Genomic DNA, 20,264 nt, shown 5'->3' with positions numbered 1-20,264 from the left:
ACATGGCACCGCTCGTCAGGCCACGTTGAGGCGGCGTCCCACGTCCCACAACTAGAAGGACCTGCAACTAAGATACACAACTATGTACGGGGGGGGGGGGGGTGGGGGGGGGTTAGGGAGATAAAGCAAAAAAAAAAAAAAGATTGGCAACAGTTGTTAGCCCAGGTGCCGATTTTTAAAAAAAAAAGAAAAAAGAAATCAGGGACTTTTACCAAAAGCTTTGTGCTGTTTCCAAAACTCACTATTAGCACTTTTCCCACAGTTTCCCCGAGGACTCTCCATGTTCAGTCCCAGTGTCTGCGGGACAGGGCCGAGGGGAGAGAGCCCGTCTGCCCTGCAGTCGCTGCTCCACGCTCTGCCACTGGCCTTGGGAGTTCCTTACCGTGACGTGGTTTCTGACCCTCGTCACGAGAGGACAGGGACGCAGCCAGATGCCGCTGGGCGGCCTGTGACCACAGAGGGACTGTGCACGGGGAGGGACGCAGCTCCTGGCTGTGTGAGAGGGACGGGGTCCCAGGAGCAGGGAGGAGACGGTCGTGGCCGGGTGGGACTGAGGGCGCAGGACCCAGCCTGTCTGTTGACGCCACGTCCTCCAGGCAGTGAGGCTGCAGCAGACCCCATGCCCTGTCTCTCCGAGAATAAACCGTCCTGTCCCTTACTGACTACAAGCGAAAAAAGAACCTAACCGCTACCGATGCACACATCACTTCCAGGACGTCTATGCAGAGAGGACACTTCCACGTCAGGAGGGAGGACACGGGGAACCCAGCAGGAACGTTACAACAGCAGAACGTTCACCACCTCTCTGTGGTGTCTGTGGAAGGTTCTCGATGACTCTGACGGCAGCAGACTGGGTGGGGAGACGGGGAGGGCTCGCCTCACTCTGGCCTCCAGCGCGGCCCCAGGGAGGATGGTGGGGCTCTGCTCGGCCTGCCAGGAACACTGGGAAACAGGGCCCGCGGTCACTGCCTCGACACGAACACACAGCCCAGAGCCCAGCACTGGGCACCACAGGAACACAGGCTCAGACAGGACCCTTTTTTTTTTTTTTAGGAAGATTAGCCCTGAGCTAATATCTGTTGCCAATCTTCCTCTTTTTTGCTGAGGAAGACTGGCCCTGAGCTAACATCCATGCCCGTCTTCCTCTACTTGCTATGTGAGACAACTGCCACAGCATGGCTTGACAAGCGGTGCATAGGTCTGCAGCCAGGATCCGAACCAGCGAACCCTGGGCCACTGAAGTGGAATGTATGACCTTAACCGTTGCACCACCGGGCAGCCCCTGACAGGACCCTTTGACAACACAGAGTTTGGGTAAAAGAACCACCACCCTGCTCCCCCGCCCCGGGCTCCCAGAGAGTGAAGAGAGGTGCTCTCAGCCCTCCTCTCGCCATGCCTCCCTGGCTAGCCATTGTTTCCGCCTCGCCTCAGCAATACTGGGAGAAAACACCGGCCGGGACCCTGCACCAGGACTAGTCAGGGGGCTCCTTGAGGGAACACTGATGAGGGCCAACCACATCACCCCTCACTCTGGGCCCAGCCTCGCAGATCACTGGGCTAACGTGGCAATAATATGACACATGGGGGCTGACGCCAACCCACACCAGAGAGACACAGTCCGGAGCTCCTCACTCAGTCCTCCCGGGGAAGGAGGAAGGGACCACTTGCTCAGACTCCCGGGCTGACCCTTTCAGAGGGGTGGAGGGTGACTCTGCCTGCCACCCACCAGGCGGGAACCTCCCCCTTGGGTCCTGCACCTGCACCCCCAATCCACCCCCTTGTCTGGCTGCACCCAAGGCAAGGCGGTGGGGGGTCATTCTCATTCAGGGGCGGCATTAATTAGGAAGCTGCGCAGCCCATCCAGCAGGTCTCAACCTGGGGTCCTCAGACCTCCTGGGGCCCAGGGATAGAATCCAGGAGGGAGGGAGGTCTATGAATTTGGATGAGATTTGGTCACTTCCACTAACCTCCAACTGCATGTGATGTTTCCTCCAACAATCAGTGTAGGCAACAAACCTCATGGGATCAGCCGAACCTGGAGGCTGGGCCCCCTGCGACCACAGGTGTTCTCATCTCAGCTCGCGCACAGCACGGCCTGCAGGCACCCTGTGCAATCGCTCACCTGGGACGATGGCGGCAGTCAGCCCTGCTGCTGGAACTTGTCTAATAGCTCACTAAAGCGAAGAAGTGCGCATATCCCTGTATTTCCCTACAACCAGGGCCTTCTATAATCCTCTGTATTTCATGCATTTAAAACGCTGAATTCTAAGGAAGGATCCATAGCCTTCACCAGGCCACCAAAGGGATCCATAAGGAAGACAGTGCAGAGGCCCCGTCTCGTCCAACCGTTACCACGATGAAGCCGGCACTCCAGCATCCATCTGTCTATCTCTGCGCTCCTTCCCAAAGTGTGAAAAAAGGAATATTATTTCTTGGTCCCCTTATTTCCCCCAACTAGCCAATTAACTTGAGCCCCCAGGCGTTTCTGCAGTGCTGGATAACGCGTGCACACAGCCATGCGTCCTCTTTTTTTTCGCTTCACGTCACTTCCTGTCCAGATCTGCAAGGGCCAGTGTGGAAACCTACCAGTTAAAGCAGTTAACACACCACGCAGCGTGAAACCAGCCACATCATCTACGGAAGGCTAAGATGCAATGGAATTATTATCTCTCCTTTATGGTGACAAGACAACGAGGCTTAGAGAACTGAAAACCAAGCCACTGAAGGTCAGACAACACAGCCAGCTCTACATCCTGGGCTTTCTTCATAACGAATCCTTCCTGTGCCTGACTGTGGGGCCACTTCCCAGCGAGGTCCTCAGAGGACTGTCTGGTGCAGGCTGATCTGAACAGCCCCTTGCAGGCCCCTGGGCACCGGCCATGCCGGGCAGCAGCAACTGTCCACGCACAGCGTCTGGGACCCTCTCCCTGGGCTGGGACCCCAGGAACCCTGCGGCTTGGACCGCGAGTCTGCTCCATGCCTGGAGCCCAGGCACGTGCACGACCGCTCACAGCACCAGGGCCGCACGCCATCCGCTTCGACTCATCCCCGTTTTTCCACAAAGTGCAGACGCAGCCGCTTTCCAGGCCCATACAGGGTGCTTTCCTGCTTCTGGCAAATGGTGTCGGGAGGCCTGCCACACCACGCCAGCCCAGGTGAGTATGCGTTTGTTTTTTGAACTGTCACTGTTGGTTTTGCTTTCTCCAAATTGTTGCCAGATGCCTGCAGCTGTGGGCATGGAGCTGCTCTCCACAGCTCTCGCCCCTCTTGTGACGCTGCCAGCCACGCAGCCTCGTGCTCCCCACCACTTACCGTGGAGGGAGCAACAAACCCCTCGTGTCGGTTCCCCACACAGCTGCGCTCTGTGCATCTGGCGCCTTTGCCTACTCCACTAACTTGCTGCTCATGTGTGGGCCTTTAGTTACAAAACTTGAAAACTGAAACATTATGGATATTTTATGTCTGATACAGTTCTTTGATTTTTCTAAAAGAACTCTCTTCCATTTTAGCATTTTTTATTTTCTGGGTAGCTATGTTCTCTATTTCACTCCTAAAAGGAGTTTAGTTTCTTTTTTAAAGAGTTTCTCCTCACATTCAGAATGTGGACTCCTTCAGAATTAACCTCAGTGTGTGTTCAGAAATCTGAGTTAGTCGTTCTCCAACCCTAGCAATATTTTTTGTTGTTGTTTTGGGTTTTCTTTTAAAAGATTGGCCCTGAGCTAACATCTGTTGCCAATCTTTTTTTATTATTATTCTTCTCCACAAAGCCCCCAGTACATAGTTGTATATTCTAGTTGTAGGTCCTTCTGGTTGTACTATGTGGGACGCCGCCTCAGCGTGGCCTGATGAGCAGTGCCATGTCCACGCCCAGGATGTGAACAGGCAAAACCTTGGGCTGCTGAAGTGGAGTGCGCGAACTTAACCACTCGGCCACAGGGCCAGCCCCTAACCCCAGCAATGTAAAAGGGTATTTCTTTTCCCCACTTTGGGAGTTCTCCGATGGAGTTTATTATACTAGTTGAAATGGAAATCTGGAATCTAATCTTTCCACAGCATTGAGTTTCTATGGACTATTTCCTAATAATAATAATACAGAAAGCAAGTGGGATGTCACCAAACTAAAAAGCTCTGCAGAGTAAAGGGAACCATCAACATATTTGGAAAGCATACATCTGATAAGAGGTTAATATCCAAAATATATAAGGAACTCATACAACTTACTAGCAAAAAAAACAACCCAATTCAAAAATCAGCAAAAGACCTGAATAGAAATTTTTCCAAAGATGACACACAGATGGCCAAAAGTTGCTCAATATCGACAATCATCAGGGAAATGCAAGTCAGAACCACAATGAGCTATCACCTGACACCTGTTAGGATGGCTCTCATCAAAAAGATGGAGAGAGAGTGTTGGCGGGATGTGGAGAAAAGGGAATCCTCACGCACTGTTGGTGGGAACGTACACTGATGCAGCCACTACGGAAAACAGTACGGAGATGCCTCAAAAAATTAACAGTAGAACTACCATGTGCTCCAGCAATCCCATTTCTGAGTATGTACCCAAAGGAAACGAAGTCAGTACTTCAAAAGATACTGATGTTCACCGAAGCATTATCACCACAGCCAAGACTGGGAAGCAACCCAAGCACCCAGCCACAGATGAATGGATACAGAAGACGCACATACATACAGTGGAATACCATTCAGCATGAAAAAGAACAACATCCTACCATTTGTGACAACGTGGATGAACCTGGAGGACATTATGCTAAGTGAAATAAACCTATATGTGGAATCTAAGGGAAAAAAAAGTTGAACTCATAGAAAGAGAGAATAGAATGGTGGTTTCCAGAGGCTAGGAGGTGGGGGAAATGGGGAGATGCTGGTCAAAGGGTAAAAACTTTCCATTATAAGGTGGGGATCTAATATACAGCACGGTGACTATAGCTAACAAGCCTGTGTTGTATACTGGAAATGTGCGAAGAGAATAGGTCTTAGGCTTTTCAACACACACACACAAGGTAACCACATAAGGTGTTACATGTGTTAACTAACTTGATCATGGTGAGTATTTCACAACGTATAGGCATATCAAATCATTACATTGTACACTTTAAACATATACAATTTTATGTGTCAATTATACCTCAACAAAGCCGGGAAAGAGCGGGAAGCACTGTAACTCCTTCCTTATTATATGAATACTTGAGTTGTCATATCCTGACACTGACGTGACAAGGCCTCACACTGCTGGTTTCCAGGGACGTTAATTTTTAACGTATTCCTGCTCTGTGCTCTGCTGTCACTGAGCTTCCACACTCCTCTGGTTCCCCCGAACTCCTGACCATGGCGTCCTGAGAGGCAAAATGTAACAACACCCGTGCCAGTTTGTGCTGGAAGATTCTCAGAGGGAGGCAAGCCCCTCCTTGAAGCTCGCTGTCAGGCAGAGACAGCAGCCAGCCCTCCAGGCGCCGCGCTCACGAGGCAGGGCGCCCACTGGCAGGAAGCCGGTGCTCCGGTGCTCTGGTGCTCTGGCGCTCTGGCTCCCCGGCTCCCCGGGGCAGGGCGGCGCCCAACCTCCCTGGCCAGCCGCACTTCCTCAGCGCGTTATAACTTTCACCTGCACGGGAACCCACACAGTAGGTGTAGTTCTCTCATTTTAAAGAAAAACTAAGGCTTTGAGAGTTAAGTAACCAGTCCCAGATCACAATCTAGAAATTAGGGCCAGTTTGGAGCTGACATCTGAACTCTAAAGGTAGACTTAAGCCTCTATTAGGCAGAAAGAATCAGGAGTTTTCACACAGACCGCTGTAAGAGCCTGTCAGTGGTCCCTGAAATAACGAGGACCGGCAGGAAACCCTTCTGCTGGGAACCCAGAAACAGACCAATATTTTTAACATGGAGGGCAGAAGCTTAACACACCCAAGGAACTATGGGCAGGGGCAAGTTGCTGGCTAGCAAAATACAAAGTAAAAACAGCCAACAAATACGTATGCACAAATTTATCATAACTAATAAAGAAATGAAAATTTAAAATGTAGTTGTCGTTTTCCACCAGATGAACAAGGAAAATGTTAACTTGCTAGGATTCTTCTAAGTTGACACAGACAAGGGAAGTAGACACTTTCATACACTGCTAGTGGGAATGCTGATGGCACTTCCTGCTAAATAGCAGAGGCTGCATCCAGAACATTCTGCACGCGCACACACCCTGACATGCATTTATCCTCCATCACTAGTCACTGGGTGTGCGGACGGATGGTCTTCACAGTATCGCAGGTCACCTGCACCGCAGGGAAATAACTCGTCACGTACAGCACCCCCACGGGCCCCTAAATGGTCATAAGTAACACAGACTCTGTGATATCTATGCACATTTAAATGCACATACCCTACTAGAAAACTTGATATAATTTAAATGACGATCGGTAGGACACTGCTTACATTAATAAAGTGCACCCACACGACAGACGACTCCATCACTGGGAAGAATTAAGTCCATGTGGAAGAAAACAGGCTAGCCCAAAGACTCACTGAGGGAATAAAGCAAGTGCAGACAGTGTGGAAAGGGAAAACGAGAAATACGTGTACAGAGACACAGGCACACGCACACCGTGATGGCTAAGAAACTGGCAGCCACTGCTCCAGCAGCAGGGGGGCAGGGCTGGGAGGGGAGGGCGCGTCCCACAGGCGGTGCCTCCACACATCTGCCATGTGCCTCTCTGTCTTCTTGGGTGTTTTCAAACATCCTGCCGTGAAACACATTACTTCTATAATCAGACGAAAACACTACTTAAATTGTCAGGGGAAAAGCAGGTGCCTCACAGGATCATCGTAGATTGTACGGGAAAGAGGAGACAGTCCAAATCCCCACAGAGATGGCTTATAGTTTTTATAAAAACTATAGTTTTTTATAAAACTTTATTTTTAATAAATTTTTATTTTTAAAAAATTTTTAAAAATTTTTACATTTTTATAAAAATTTATAGTTTTATAAAATGAAACACTGGAAAGAGAATCCAGAAAGAAACCTAACATAACAGTTCCACAGGGATGGGCATAACGGGTGCAAGGAAGGAGCAACAACAAGGCGTCTCTTCACAGTGTTAACCACTGAATTCCAACGACCTTTACTAAATATCTGAAAAATAAAGGAAAATGGGAAAAGGGGAAGAGATACTATCCAACTGGAAACAAACGGGACCAATGAGCCTGCAGTGTGGCAAAGGGGAGACCCACACAGAAAGTAATTATACTCTGACGGCACATGGGCACTGTGACCCCATAACCCCAGAGGGATGGAGTCTGAGTGAAAAGAAATGCGAGCCCCGAACAGGCAAATGCACAGACACAGAAAGTGGACCAGCGGTCGCCAGGGGCTGGGGGCCGGGAATGAGGGGGGATGCTGACGGATGATGATGAAACGTTCTGTAATTAGATAGTGGTGATGGCTGCACAAGTCTGTGAATACACTCACAGCCGCCGAATGATCAACTGAAAGGCTGAATTCTTTGGTATGTGAATTACATCTCAATAAAGCTACCATTAAAACAAGAACTGCAAGGAAATCTTAAACTTTACCCAATAGTTCACTGTTAACAGAAATGTCTGTATTAAATTTTTAAACTTATTTTGTGTCTATTTTAAGATAAAACATAACGTTTATATGCTGCTATAAGGAAATAAGATTTTTATTAAAAGAGGGAAAAAAGAGGTAAAACAAAACGGCCTTGTAATACTACATTTTATCTGGATATGTGAAAATGAATTCAGACTATCTACTTCGTACGTACAGGTTTGTCTCCTCCCCCAGCTCTGTCCCTGAAGAGGGCTAGAATCCACGTCACCCCAGCAGCAATAAGCACACTGAGCACCCAGACGCTGGTGTCAAAATGCCATTTTCCCACAAAGGCAGCGAGGCTCCTCGGAGAAACGGCGGGTCTAGGGCAGAGTGCAACAGGTGAACAGGGCCAAGAGCCAGGCCACGTGGGAGACACAGCCCGGGACGCAGGAGCCCTGCCTGGCCAAATCGAGTAAATCTGGTAGTTTCAGCATAAAAAGAGTACGACTGAATTGATAAACCATGATGTAACTACAAATCCTGAACTCCACAGCGACACTGAAAAGAGAGACAGAGAAAGAAAGACAAAGCCTCTTCTTTGAAGAGTCTCAGCAAGCACACGTAATAGAAGTGAACAGAATGTGACAACACGACCTTGCCGAAACCACTGAGTGCACCGGGAAGGTGACGCCCCCCAGAGGCTGCTGGAGCTGCGGGGTCGAGGGCCTTAGGGAACGAGACAGCCATGCCGCGTATCTCCTCACATGTTCTCAATATTCACAAAAGGGAAATAAACAGTGAGCTGGTGGCCATCCCTTAGCCAAGTGATCAAACGTAACATCACGAACAGTCCACGGCCTGGCCCCACGGCCCCCACGGGGATGCAGTGTGAAGTCCACAGCACCAATGAGGTGTTCCCGCCAAAGGTTTAACCCGAATCAAGTCAAGCCTTGAGACGTCACTTCCAGTTACAGGAAAGAAGGCAACAGAAGAACACGTTGAAAGACACCACAAAGAAAAAGACAAATCCTAAAGATGGGATGCTCAACAAAACTGGCGTGGGCTCTTCAAAAAGTCAACGCCACAGGGAAATAAAAGTAGAAAGACTGTTGTAGCTCAGAAGCCTAAAAAGAGCAGTGGAATGTTACCCAGCTTTAGAGAAGAATGAAATTCTGACACCTGCTACGACATGGATGCACCTTGAGGACATTATGCTGAGAAAAGAAGCCAGACACAGAAGGACAAGTACTGCATGATTCCACTGATAGGAGGGACCTAGAGTCATCACAATCATGGGACAGAAAGCAGAAGGGCGGCGGCCAGAAGGGTGTGCACCTGCACACATAAAAATAGTTAAGATAGGGGCTGGCTCGGTGGCACAGCGGTTAAGTGTGCACGTTCTGTTTCTGCGGCCCGGGGTTTGCCAGTTCAGATCCCGGGTGCAGACATGGCACTGCTTGGCAAGCCATGCTGTGGCAGGTGTCCCACATATAAAGTAGAGGAAGATGGGCAGCAGATGTTAGCTCAGAGCTAATCTTCCTCAAAAAAAAAAAAAGATTAAAAAAAACAGTTAAGATGGTAAATGTTATGTGTTTTCTAGCACTATTAAAATTTTTTTTTTAAAAAAGCCTAAGAAGACACAACATACAAATCCAACACATGAACTTTGACTGGATCCTGGTTAAAAAAAAAAAAACTATAAAAGACATATTGGGACAAATGGAGAAATCAGAACTGAACTAGATAATTGGTCATATTAAGAAATTACTGCTAACTTTTCAAGTGTTCGGGTCACGCAGGAAAGCGTCCTTATTTCAGGAGTTGCATGCAGAATAGAGAAGTGTCATGGTGTCTGCAACGTTATTTCCTAGTGGTTCAACAACCATAAAATATGTATATACACGCACACACACAAATACACTCACCACTCCCAGAGATTGAGAAAAGAGCAATATAGCAAAATAATAACTCTTGAATCTACATGGTGAGTATGTAACTGTTTCTTTTAACTTTTCGATATGTTTGAAATTTTGTGTAAGATAATATCGGACATTTCTATTTAAGAAAAGCATAGAAAGATTCTTTTGTGAGGAGCACTCCCCTTGGGGTTTATTCTAAATTCGGTGCCACAGCTTTCAGTGGTTGGGGACTGCGGTGATAAAGGTCTGATTCCTATCTTGTCTGCTTAATTTGCAATCAAAATTAAATTCGGCTTGGGGCTGGCCCCGTGGCCGAGTGGTTAGGTTCGCGTGCTCCGCTGCAGGCGGCCCAGTGTTTCGTTGGTTCGAATCCTGGGCGCGGACATGGCACTGCTCATCAAACCACGCTGAGGCGGCATCTCACATGCCACAGCTAGAAGGACCCACAACGGAGAATGTACAACTATGTACCGGGGGGCTTTGGGGAGAAAAAGGAAAAAAAAAAATAAAATCTTAAAAAAAAAAAAAAAATTAAACGCGGCTTTACAGACCCAAAGACAAAGGAAAATCAAACTGTTTCTTGAAGTGTTCTCCAATTAGTGCACTTGTTTTCCATCATACGGAAATTCACATTCTGTGCTTCATGTCCACACACACTGAAATTTTTCAGTAGTCTAAGAAGGCAAAAAGCAGCAACAAACCAACCCCACAGCGACACTAGACAGAAGGGGCTGGTGGTGGGAGAGGAAAGAAAAGGGGGAAGGAATCCAGCAAATGTGATTCCAGAGAGAAACTGTCATGAAAGGGAAGGGAAGGGAAGAAGGCGGTGTGGACTGGAATGCAAGAAGAGAAAAAGGAAAGTGCACCGAGAAAGAAACAGACAGAAAACAGAGCAGGAGGGACCTGAGGAAGAGGACAGGGGAATGCAGACACAGCACTGCGTGCTTTTAGGACAAGGAAGAGGATTTCAAACCCAGAGTAGAAGCCCGTTAGGGTCACAGGGCAACGGGGCGGGGACACCGGGACTCAGAGCTTTTGGGTTGCAGCTGCGCACCAGCCCTTAGGACAGGTTCAGTAAGCTGGCAGCAATGCAGGAGTCAGGAAAACCCATTACCTTAATAGTGATGTAGTTTTTCAGTGATTTGGACATTTTTTCTTCCTTGCCTTTCACGTGCAAATGCCCTGAAACAAAACCAAAAACAACGTCATTCCTTCCGAATTGAGTGGGAAGAAAGGGACTCTTCCGCCCTAGAGGGGAGGAAGGCGAAAGGGTGCTTCTCCAACGGGTGCCTGAGCCCCGAGCTGGGACTGAGGGCCAGCCTGGGACACGAAGGAAATACCTGATCAGCCTGCACTGTTGATACAAGATTTCCCCCCAAACCTTCACCCACATTCGACCCTCTAGGACACTGGAGCCCACAGCTGCGATTGTCCTAGGGCATCAGGTATGCCAGCCCCAGGGGTGGGCAGCACCCTCAGGAGCAGATGAGGAGGCACTGACAGCAACAGTTCACGCCTCCCCCTCCCTGTAACTCAGAAACACAGACTGAACAGACGCGACAGCTGGAGAAAGGACCAACCTCTGGTTTACAAACCCGGCCCGGGCAGTGACAGCTTGTTGATGGGCGTTCACAACTGCAGAGCAGGGCTAGGGCCCTGCGAATGAGCAACTACATTTTGTTTGTTTTCAGACTTATCAAGACCTTGGTATTATTTGTCCCCATGTATGTGAAAGACAGGAGGGGAACCTAACCCACGCGGGGACTCCTCCATCCGAGCCCGGATTCCTCCCGGGCTGTATTCTGATGAGGTTTACTTCCAGGGGAGGCCTCTCCTTTCCTAACAGAAGATTCTTCCACTTTTTCTGACACGACTTCAAACACAAGAGTGCTCCAAGGCCAGTTTTTTTTTTTTATTATTAATGTTATGATAGATTACAACCTTGTGAGATTTCAGTTGTACATTATTGTTAGTCATGTTGTGGGTACACCTCTTCCCCCTTTGTGCCCTCCCCCCACCCCCCCTTTTCCCTGGTAACCACCGATCAGATCTCCTTGTCAATATGTTAACTTCCACCTATGAGTGGAGTCATATAGAGTTCGTCTTTTTCTGACTGGCTTATTTCGCTTAACATAATACACTCAAGGTCCATCCACGTTGCTGCGAATGGGCCAATTTTGTCTTTTTTATGGCTGAGTAGTATTCCATTGTGTATATATACCACATCTTCTTTATCCAATCATCAGTTTCTGGGCATGTAGGTTGGTTCCACGTCTTGGCTATTGTAAATAATGCTGCGATGAACATAGGGATGCAAGGGACTCTTGGGATTTCTGATTTCAGGTTCTTAGGATAGCTACCCAGTAATGGGATGGCTGGGTCATAGGGTATTTCTATTTTTAACTTTTTGAGAAATCTCCATCCTGTTTTCCATAGTGGCTGTACCAGTTTGCATTCCCACCAACAGTGTATGAGGGTTCCTTTTTCTCCACAACCTCTCCAACATTTGTCGCTCTTGGTTTTGGATGTTTTTGCCAATCTAACAGGTGTAAGGTGATATCTTAGTGTAGTTTTGATTTGCATTTCCCTGATGATTAGCAATGATGAACATCTTTTCATGTGTCTATTGGCCAATTTATATCTTCTTTTGAGAAATGTCTGTTCATGTCCTCTGCCCATTTTTTGATTGGGTTGTTTGTTTTTTTGTTGTTAAGCCGTGTGAGTTCTTTGTATATTATGGAGATTAACCCTTTGTCGGATAAGTGGCTTGTAAATATTTTTTCCCAATTAGTGAGCTGTTTTTTTGTTTCAATCCTGTTTTCCCTTGCCTTGAAGAAGCTCTTTAGTCTGATGAAGTCCCATTTGTTTATTCTTTCTATTGTTTCCCTCAACTGAGGAGTTATAGTGTCCGAAAAGATTCTTTTGAGACTGATGTCAAAGAGTGTACTGCCTATAGTCTCTTCTAGAAGACTTATTGTTTCTGGCCTAATCTTTAGGTCTTTGATCCATTTTGAGTTTATTTTGGTGTGTGGTGAAAAAGAATGGTCTCCAAGGCCAATTTTTCTGAGAACTGGCTAAAATGTGGCTTCCAAAAAGAATTATAACTTTGAATACATGATTCTATGTAACACGTCATATACACCAAGCACAATGAGAATTTTAAAAAATTGACAATATCTGGAAAAGGAAACACATCTATCTTCCATCCACTTACTTCAGCAAACAGGTACTGATTCTCCTGTGCATCAGGAAGCACAGCCATCTTCCAGGACAGGGTGGAAATGGAATGAAGGTGATTCCTGCTGTCTTAATAGACTGTAAAGTCACGACGGAACAAAGTAACAAGTACCCTCCCTGGTTCCCACGTTTACAGTAAACGAGATGAGCTATTTTACGGACACACACCTCGTCAGGAACGGACTGAGGCTGCGGAAGTGTGAGCCCCAGCACTGCCAGGAGCACCCTCTGACCTCGATCCACGATTCACAAAGGGCACGCTGCATTCCGCGGTGTTCGAGCAAACCGAGCCTCTTCGAGCAGGACGGACGAAGTGTCTGCGGAGGGCGGCACTAACTCCCAGACACCCCCAGCGAGGACTCGGCCGAGGCTGAGGCCAGGGACGCCCCTACCTGCTCCTGGGGCCTGGAGGGCTTCCTCCCCAGGAGGGCTGCGCACCGTGCCTCTAGGGGAGGGCTCGACTGCACGTGATCTCTGCAGGGAAGCAGGGGCACCTGACTGTGGAGATCCATGGGACTGGAGTCGCCTCTGAAGCATTCCACCCCTGCCCCTGCGAGCACCAGCTGGAACGAACCAGGATGGTCAGGCTTCTGTCCTATCTAGGGATCTGCCCAGCATGTCACGGCATCGGCAGAAAGGAGGCGGACCCTGGCTACTGACGAGCTCCCCCGGGGAAATGGGGTGGAGTACTAGGTGAGCGCTCACGCGCTACCAACAGCAATTGAATCCGTTTCCGCCCCATTCATTCTCAGGCTGCTGTAAGACCGTGCTAGCCGGTCATCACAGAGAACTGGGCCCATGAGGGGCGCAAGAACCAGGGTGATCCCGGGGATCTGGAGGGAAGAAGACGCAGTGGTGAGCGCAGTCAGGGCAGGCAGCGCGCGGCTCGCTGTCTGAAGACACAGGTGCGCCCTCCCGCAGACGCGCAGCAGCCGACTGCCCGTCACAAAACCCGAGTGTCACTTTGTTAATGTCGCCTCGCTGGGAAAACCTGGCGTCCTTAATTCAAGGACAGAGAGAAACAGTTTTTCTTAATTCACTGAGCTTGCGATTATCCGCATCTCTCAACCCTTTCACTACCAAACAACCTTCACCTGTCTTTGCCCCAAGTACAAACGGTACATTCCAAAAAGGTAATAAAACTGGGGCAGGCCCCGTGGCGCAGCGGTTAAGTTCGTGCACTCCGCTTCAGCGACCTACGGTTTGCAGGTTCAGATCCCAGGCACAGACCTACACACCACTTATCAAGCCATGCTGTGGCAGGCGACCCACACATAAAGCAGAGGAAGATGGGCATGGATGTTAGCTCAGGGCCAGTCTTCCTCAAAAAAAAGGTAATAAAACTGGTGCTCTGTGGCCCCACATCACAATTTGTCAAAATCTGGACCTGTGAATCTCCCTTGCGTCACGGTCAGCCCCCAAACAGCCGGGCTGCAGGTTCGGCTTGTTTCACAGCGTCCCGGCCACTCTGAGAACAGGTGGCTGCTGCTACTCAGCTCTGCTTTCTGAAGAGTGAAACGGAAGGCAGTGTTAAAAGAGCATGACAGATGTGTACAGTGACGGTATTACAGCCCCACGCGGCATATTCATAATCATTATGACATCACACTATTTGAAACTCCTCAGCAGTTTTATGGGAAAGACACTGATGGAGAACGGCATTGTCCAACACCTTCCATATTCCATACCATTTCCAAGGGTATACTCATTATTCCAGTCCAAGGAAGTCCAGGGCCAGCTGGCTAAAATCCAACAACAATTTAAGAAACAAATGCGTTTCTGGACCTATTAGCTGATCCACATATTTCCAAATGTAGCTGTTTCACCAAGAAACACGGAATTGGCCGAACTGAAGGAGGACAAATTCACGTGAAGTCATTACTTACCAGAATGTAGGAAATAATTTCCCCATTGCTTGCACTGATGGAAGACCTCACACTGTGCAATCTCGTTTTCGTGATGCGGAAAAGCCAGATCTATCCCTCCTGAGTGGATATCCAGCTGACTCCCAAACACCAAACTGCATGACACGGAACAGAGCAGGGAATTAATTCCATCGAACGCCACAGTTCTCCAGCCACAGCTCCCACTTAATCCTCCAGCCTTTATGCAATGAACAGAATAAATGGATCTCGGCTTTAAATCAATGTGCATGATAATTTAACTGATGCAAATGGACACTGAAATTCTGTTTCACTTCACAAAATCCCTAATTCAGAGCTTTTCCTCCCAGTAAAGAGACTTAATTCTCTTTGCTCCAGATACAACATACGGTTTTCAAAAACTTACAATATTATCTTTCCTTACTTTCAATAGGTAGAGTTTAGTGGTTTTCTAACCTTAACAAAAGAAATACAACTATAAGATCAAGAGAATCTTTAATTCGGCTTTTAAAAATTTAACTATTTAGTGGTCATATATGAAGAACGAGGTAAGAGAATTCAAAGCAACACACATCAGCCATCAGCATTTCTGCTATACATTCCTGAAAAAGCTCACGTCCCACAAAACTGCACACTAACACTAACAGAGCTGATGGGGACAACGAAATTGGCCAGACCCTCCACACCTGTGCCACCCTGCCGCCAGGGCACCTGCAAAAACAACACTGGTGCCAGCATGAACGGTCAGCTGACTAGCGGCTACTTCGGAGGACATTCAAAATGCAAAAATCACTAAAAATACAACAGCCAGCACAGTGGACACATGGGCTTGGCGGGGCCGGAGTGAAGCGGCAGATGTGGAGCTCTGGAGGCCATCTCCGTGGGGAGAGTGTATTTCCTAAAAATGGTTCAAAACAAATGTTTTTAGAGGTGCCACAGCCCCGCTCAGGTCCGTCCGTGCTGAAGGTTGGGGCTCTTCTCCCACAGGCCTGGCTCAGGCCCCCGACGAACTGCACATCCCCGGTCACACTCGAGCTCAGTGGTGGTGGAGCCACGCACTGTGGCCGAGCAGGAGGCCCGTTATGGTACGTCCTTGGCCACGGGTTTGGAGAATCTCTAAGAGACCTTGAAATTCAATTGCTAAGGAGGAGGCATGAGATGGGAGGGACCAGGATGGGGGAGGAGAGCACGGGGACCCCATTTGTATTTGTAACAAGTGATTCGTTTTTACAAAGATCTGAAGAAACAGGACAACGTTAAGATTTAATAAAGCTAAACTCTGGGTCCATGGTGTGCCTTATATTAGTCTCTATTCTTGTCTGTAGACTGATTTTAAAACAAGAGAAAGCTGAGAAGGGATAAAAGTCTATTCTCATCTAGATTTCAACAAAAATAAGATATTTAATGGTGACATTACATTTGAAATGTTTTCCACCTGCTTTAGATAAATTATTTGAATGCTAAAAATAAATATCTTTCTGTAACCCAAGGTATATGCCACATTGATGTTAAATCAACAAATATTTATAAATACATATAAGAGTTCACAGTAGGATGAGGGCTGGACATAGTTATTTCTTTCTGAATGAAAAGCTGGACCCCTGCTTCAGACTAACAATACAGGTGATGTCTCATTAACTCGCGGATGCGTTTCCAGATGAGCATCACAGACATCACCACAGGGGAGGGCGGCAGGGGAGGTGCGGTGGAAAAGGAGTCTCTTCCAGGCCCAGGGGAACTGAATCCGGATGGGCAGGCTGTGGACGAGGAGGCTTTCCACCCAGGAGGAGGGGGTGACCCCACGCTGAGAAGGAAACCAGCCCGGGGTCAGGGCACGGGGCGGAGGACCCTTCCAGGAGTTACCCCTGCTGACACCTGGTTACACAGCCAGAGGACAGCACCACACGCCACAACCAATTTGCAGGTGACTGGGTTTGGGGATCTTGAAATGTTTAGTGTAGACAGTAGTTTGAAATGGTCACCTTAGTCATACTTTATGTTTCTATTTTAAAAACTGCTTAGTAAACACCTGCAATGAATTGAAACACATCAAATACATCAAAATCTGAGTGAATAATGAGACTGAAAAACCCCTCATGTCCATAAACAGGAAACATACACACAAAGCCATTCACTGCAGGTATCTGTAATAGCAAAATACTGAAGAAGCTAAACGCTCCTCCACGGGGTCAAATGGATGGTGGTCCAGCCACAAAGGACAGCACCACCAGGCCGAGACAGATGACGAAGGGCCGGGCAAACTGATCCCCGGGCAGTCCCAGGACAGACTGCTGAGCGATAACAGATAGTGCAGGAGAGAACGTTCAGGACACTGCCTTCTGTACTGCGCAAATGCACACGCACACACGTGTACACGCACACCCTCACAGGCACAAGAAAAGGGGCGCCTGGCCACTGGCAGCACAGCAAGTGCTGAAGGAACCGTCTATAGAGGAGATCCAAAAGGTGGAGGAAGCCCCAGCAGAAAGGCCGAGACCAGAGGAAAGCTGTTTCACAGAAGCCAAGGAAGGAGCAGCGCGTCAGCTGCCCATCACTGATCGGGCTGACAGTGGAGGCCACCAGTGACCTCAGGGGACCAGAGTCAGTGGGGACACCTGGCAGGCAACGGCAGATGGTGCCATGCACATGCAGATGGTGAGAAGAGCAGCAGAGAAAAGAGGGCCGCTGGAGGGGATGGGCATCAGAGCAGCATCCGTGTTATGGTTATGGAGAATCCCAAGACAGAAACGGCCCAGACTGGTGTTGCCTAAGATGCCAAGCTGGTAGAAAGGGCCGAACGAAGACTGCAGAGCCAGGAAAGCGGACAGTGAAGGCAATTCTCGATGGATCGATCAAGAGCCAGCTCTGGGGCAGCAGGTCTGCTGACTGAGAGCGGGTCAGAGGAAGCTCGTTCCGTCCCATCCCTGAGGGGCTCTGTCCTCACCCAGGACCTCAACTGCAGGGGCGGGCGAGGTGGGGTTGCTTTCCTGAACCCACCCAGAAAAGAGATGCAGGCACACCTGGCATAATCTGTGACGGGAAAGCAGGAACCAGACGGGGCTTCTCCACTAGGAAGAGGCGGTACTGCTGGAGAGACCACCGTGCCCTGGAGTGGCTTTGACTCCCTGCTCACAGCCGGCCCCACCAGAGCACTAAGCTTTCTTCCCAAGCTGGGACCAAGCCACCCGGCTCCACCCTGCCGAGAGAGTCAGGCCCTGCTGGACTTCACTTCAACACAAACGTGAAGAATCCAGGAAAACCTCACCTTGAGATGGTAGAACATTCGATGTGCCAGCCAGGTCTTCCATTTCCCCATGGAGAGGCCCAAAACATCTCCTGGGGCTTAGCCGCCTTCCACAGGGCAAAGTCACTGGCATGCCGCTTGTCAGACTCAACTGCCAATAACAAACGGTTCATGAGTGGGAGGCAAAGACGAACAGGCAAAGCAACGCAAAATCGCCACAAAACCGAGACGCAGGAAGCTCTTCCCAAAGACCCCGCTCCTTCTTATGGGAAACCTCACATTTCTCATGCACATGTCTTTCTCTTTCCCACACGACGGCTCGAAGGACTACCAGATACTTGTCCCTAAAATACGCCAGAAGCACGAGGTGAGGCCAGTTTCAGACGGGGAATAATGTCGAGATTTCAAACACGCACAGTGACGCCTCCTTCCCAGGGGCGCGCTGGCCTGAGCACTGTCCCCTCCCTGTGTTATCAGTAACTGAGCTTCAGAGGAACATGGTCCAGAAAAAGATGATAATCATACAGAGGGAAAAAGAAACTACCAGAGTGCCAATCACACTCAAAAAGTAAGACCACCCAGAAGAGGAGGCTGGGTGACTGCTGAAGGTACGACGAGCCGGGTGGGGCTCTTTTATGCTCCCAAACCTGGAAGCAACCGAGAGGCCCTTCAGTAGGGGAATCGGGACATAGTCTGTGCAACATCCAGACGAGGGGATATTACTCAGCGCTAAAAAGAAATGAGCTGTCAAGCCATGAAATGACATGGGGGAACCTTATATGCATATTACTAAGTGAGGGAAGCCAATCTGAAAGGCCACATACTGTAGGACTCCACCTACGGGACATTGTGGAAAAGGCAAACTGTGGAGACAGAGAAAGGTGAGTGGCTGTCGGGAGCTAGCGGAGGGATGACCAGGCGGAGCACGGAGGATTTCCAGGGCAGTGAAACTACGCTACGTGATATTATGATAATGGATACGTGGCATCACGCATTTGTCCAAACCCACAGGATCCACAACACAGAGTGAGCCCTGACGTACGCTCTGGACTCGAGTGATGAAGGTTCACCGACGGTAACAAATGTACCACTTGGTGGGGATGCCAAGAGTGGGGGAGGCTGGGCGTGGGGGGGGGCAAGGGGTATACAGGAAATCTCTCGCCTTCCTCTCATTTTCACTATGAACCTAAAATTGCTCTAAAAAATAAAGTCTATTTGAAAAAACAGGGTTGCTGAGCCTAGACTGTGTGAGTCTCAGAACGTCCCCCTCTGCCCCGATGAGTCACAGCCACACTTCGCAGGCATAGGTGATCTGGGGGTTTTCTGTCCTGCCCTTTAGGGAGGGAGCAGGATAAGACTGACCAAGTACAAGTAACAAATCTCATTCCTGAGGAGTCAAACAATGCTGTTAGGAACTAGATTTCAACAGCACAGTTTAGAGGGCAGGAGGATTATGCCTACAGACAGAAAAAATGGGGACATCTTTTGGGGTTTTGCTTGGTTCTCTTAAATAGTATGCGTTATGGGGCTGGCCCCATGGCCAAGTGGTTGAGTTTGCGCGCTCTGCTTCAGCAGCCCAGGGTTTCGCTAGTTCAGATCCTGGGCGCGAACATGGCACCGCTCATCAAGCCACGCTGAGGCAGCATCCCATATGCCACAACTAGAAGGACCCACAACTAAAAATATACAACTATGTACCAGGGGGCTTTGGGGAGAAAAAGGAAAAATAAAATCTTTAAAAAAAAATAGTATCCTTTAAAATTACTTTTATTTTAATTCTATATACTTATTATTTCTTCTCCATAAAAATGACTTTGATCTAACAATCACTGGAACCGAAGAGAGTACAGGAATAGATTCAAATACACTGGGAACGCAATATATGGAAAAATTTATATGGGAATTTAACGTATGATAAAACACCTGTGGGAATTTAATATATGACAACAGCAAGATGGAGAAGAGCATTAAACATGACACATGCACAAGGCACAGGCAGAGAGCACGTCTGGAAGGAAGCAGAGAACGGGCGGATGCGCGACTTGGAGCAGAGCCGGGGACCAGGAGGACGTTAAGAGCAGGTGCAACTCGCTGTGTGAACTTTAAACTCTACGAGTTTTCTCTATTCCAGAAAACCAAATTAAATTTAAAGCACGGCTGTGATCAACGATCTGGCATGAGTGGGGGTCCTCGCTCTCCACTGAGCTCGGGGGACTTGGGGGCCGAGGGTCCACCCACCTGGCTCTCCAACCGGGCCGGGGGCCACACCCACCAGCTTGCCGTACTTGTCTCCTCTGGACTGCAGATCGAAGTAGACGTTGCCTGTTTTGTAAAGGTAATTATGAACTCATCATTCCTCAGTGCTAAATATCAGCATCTGCACGAGCTTAATAGCTAGGAAGTAATCACAATTTAAACAA

At 48.7% G+C, this 20,264-nt stretch overlaps 1 protein-coding gene across 2 annotated transcripts in view; it reads right to left on the bottom strand.

Annotated features, from left to right (window-relative positions):
• CARS2 (cysteinyl-tRNA synthetase 2, mitochondrial) overlaps positions 1–20,264 on the bottom strand; it is a 50,911-nt gene that overhangs the window by 7,690 nt on the left and 22,957 nt on the right. For both annotated transcript variants that reach the window (XM_046664715.1, XM_046664716.1), the window contains exons 6-9: positions 20,083–20,166; positions 17,866–17,995; positions 14,604–14,737; positions 10,595–10,662 (exon numbers count right to left, since the gene is read on the bottom strand). In XM_046664715.1, coding sequence (XP_046520671.1) covers positions 10,595–10,662; positions 14,604–14,737; positions 17,866–17,995; positions 20,083–20,166 — 416 coding nt within the window. The remainder of the gene's footprint in view (positions 1–10,594; positions 10,663–14,603; positions 14,738–17,865; positions 17,996–20,082; positions 20,167–20,264) is intronic.

The sequence above is a fragment of the Equus quagga genome, chromosome 6 (assembly GCF_021613505.1).
Source record: "Equus quagga isolate Etosha38 chromosome 6, UCLA_HA_Equagga_1.0, whole genome shotgun sequence".
Classification (NCBI taxonomy): Eukaryota; Metazoa; Chordata; class Mammalia; order Perissodactyla; family Equidae; genus Equus; species Equus quagga.
The sequence above is the reverse complement of the archived record's forward strand: the minus strand, read 5'-3'. Positions and strand labels throughout refer to the sequence as shown.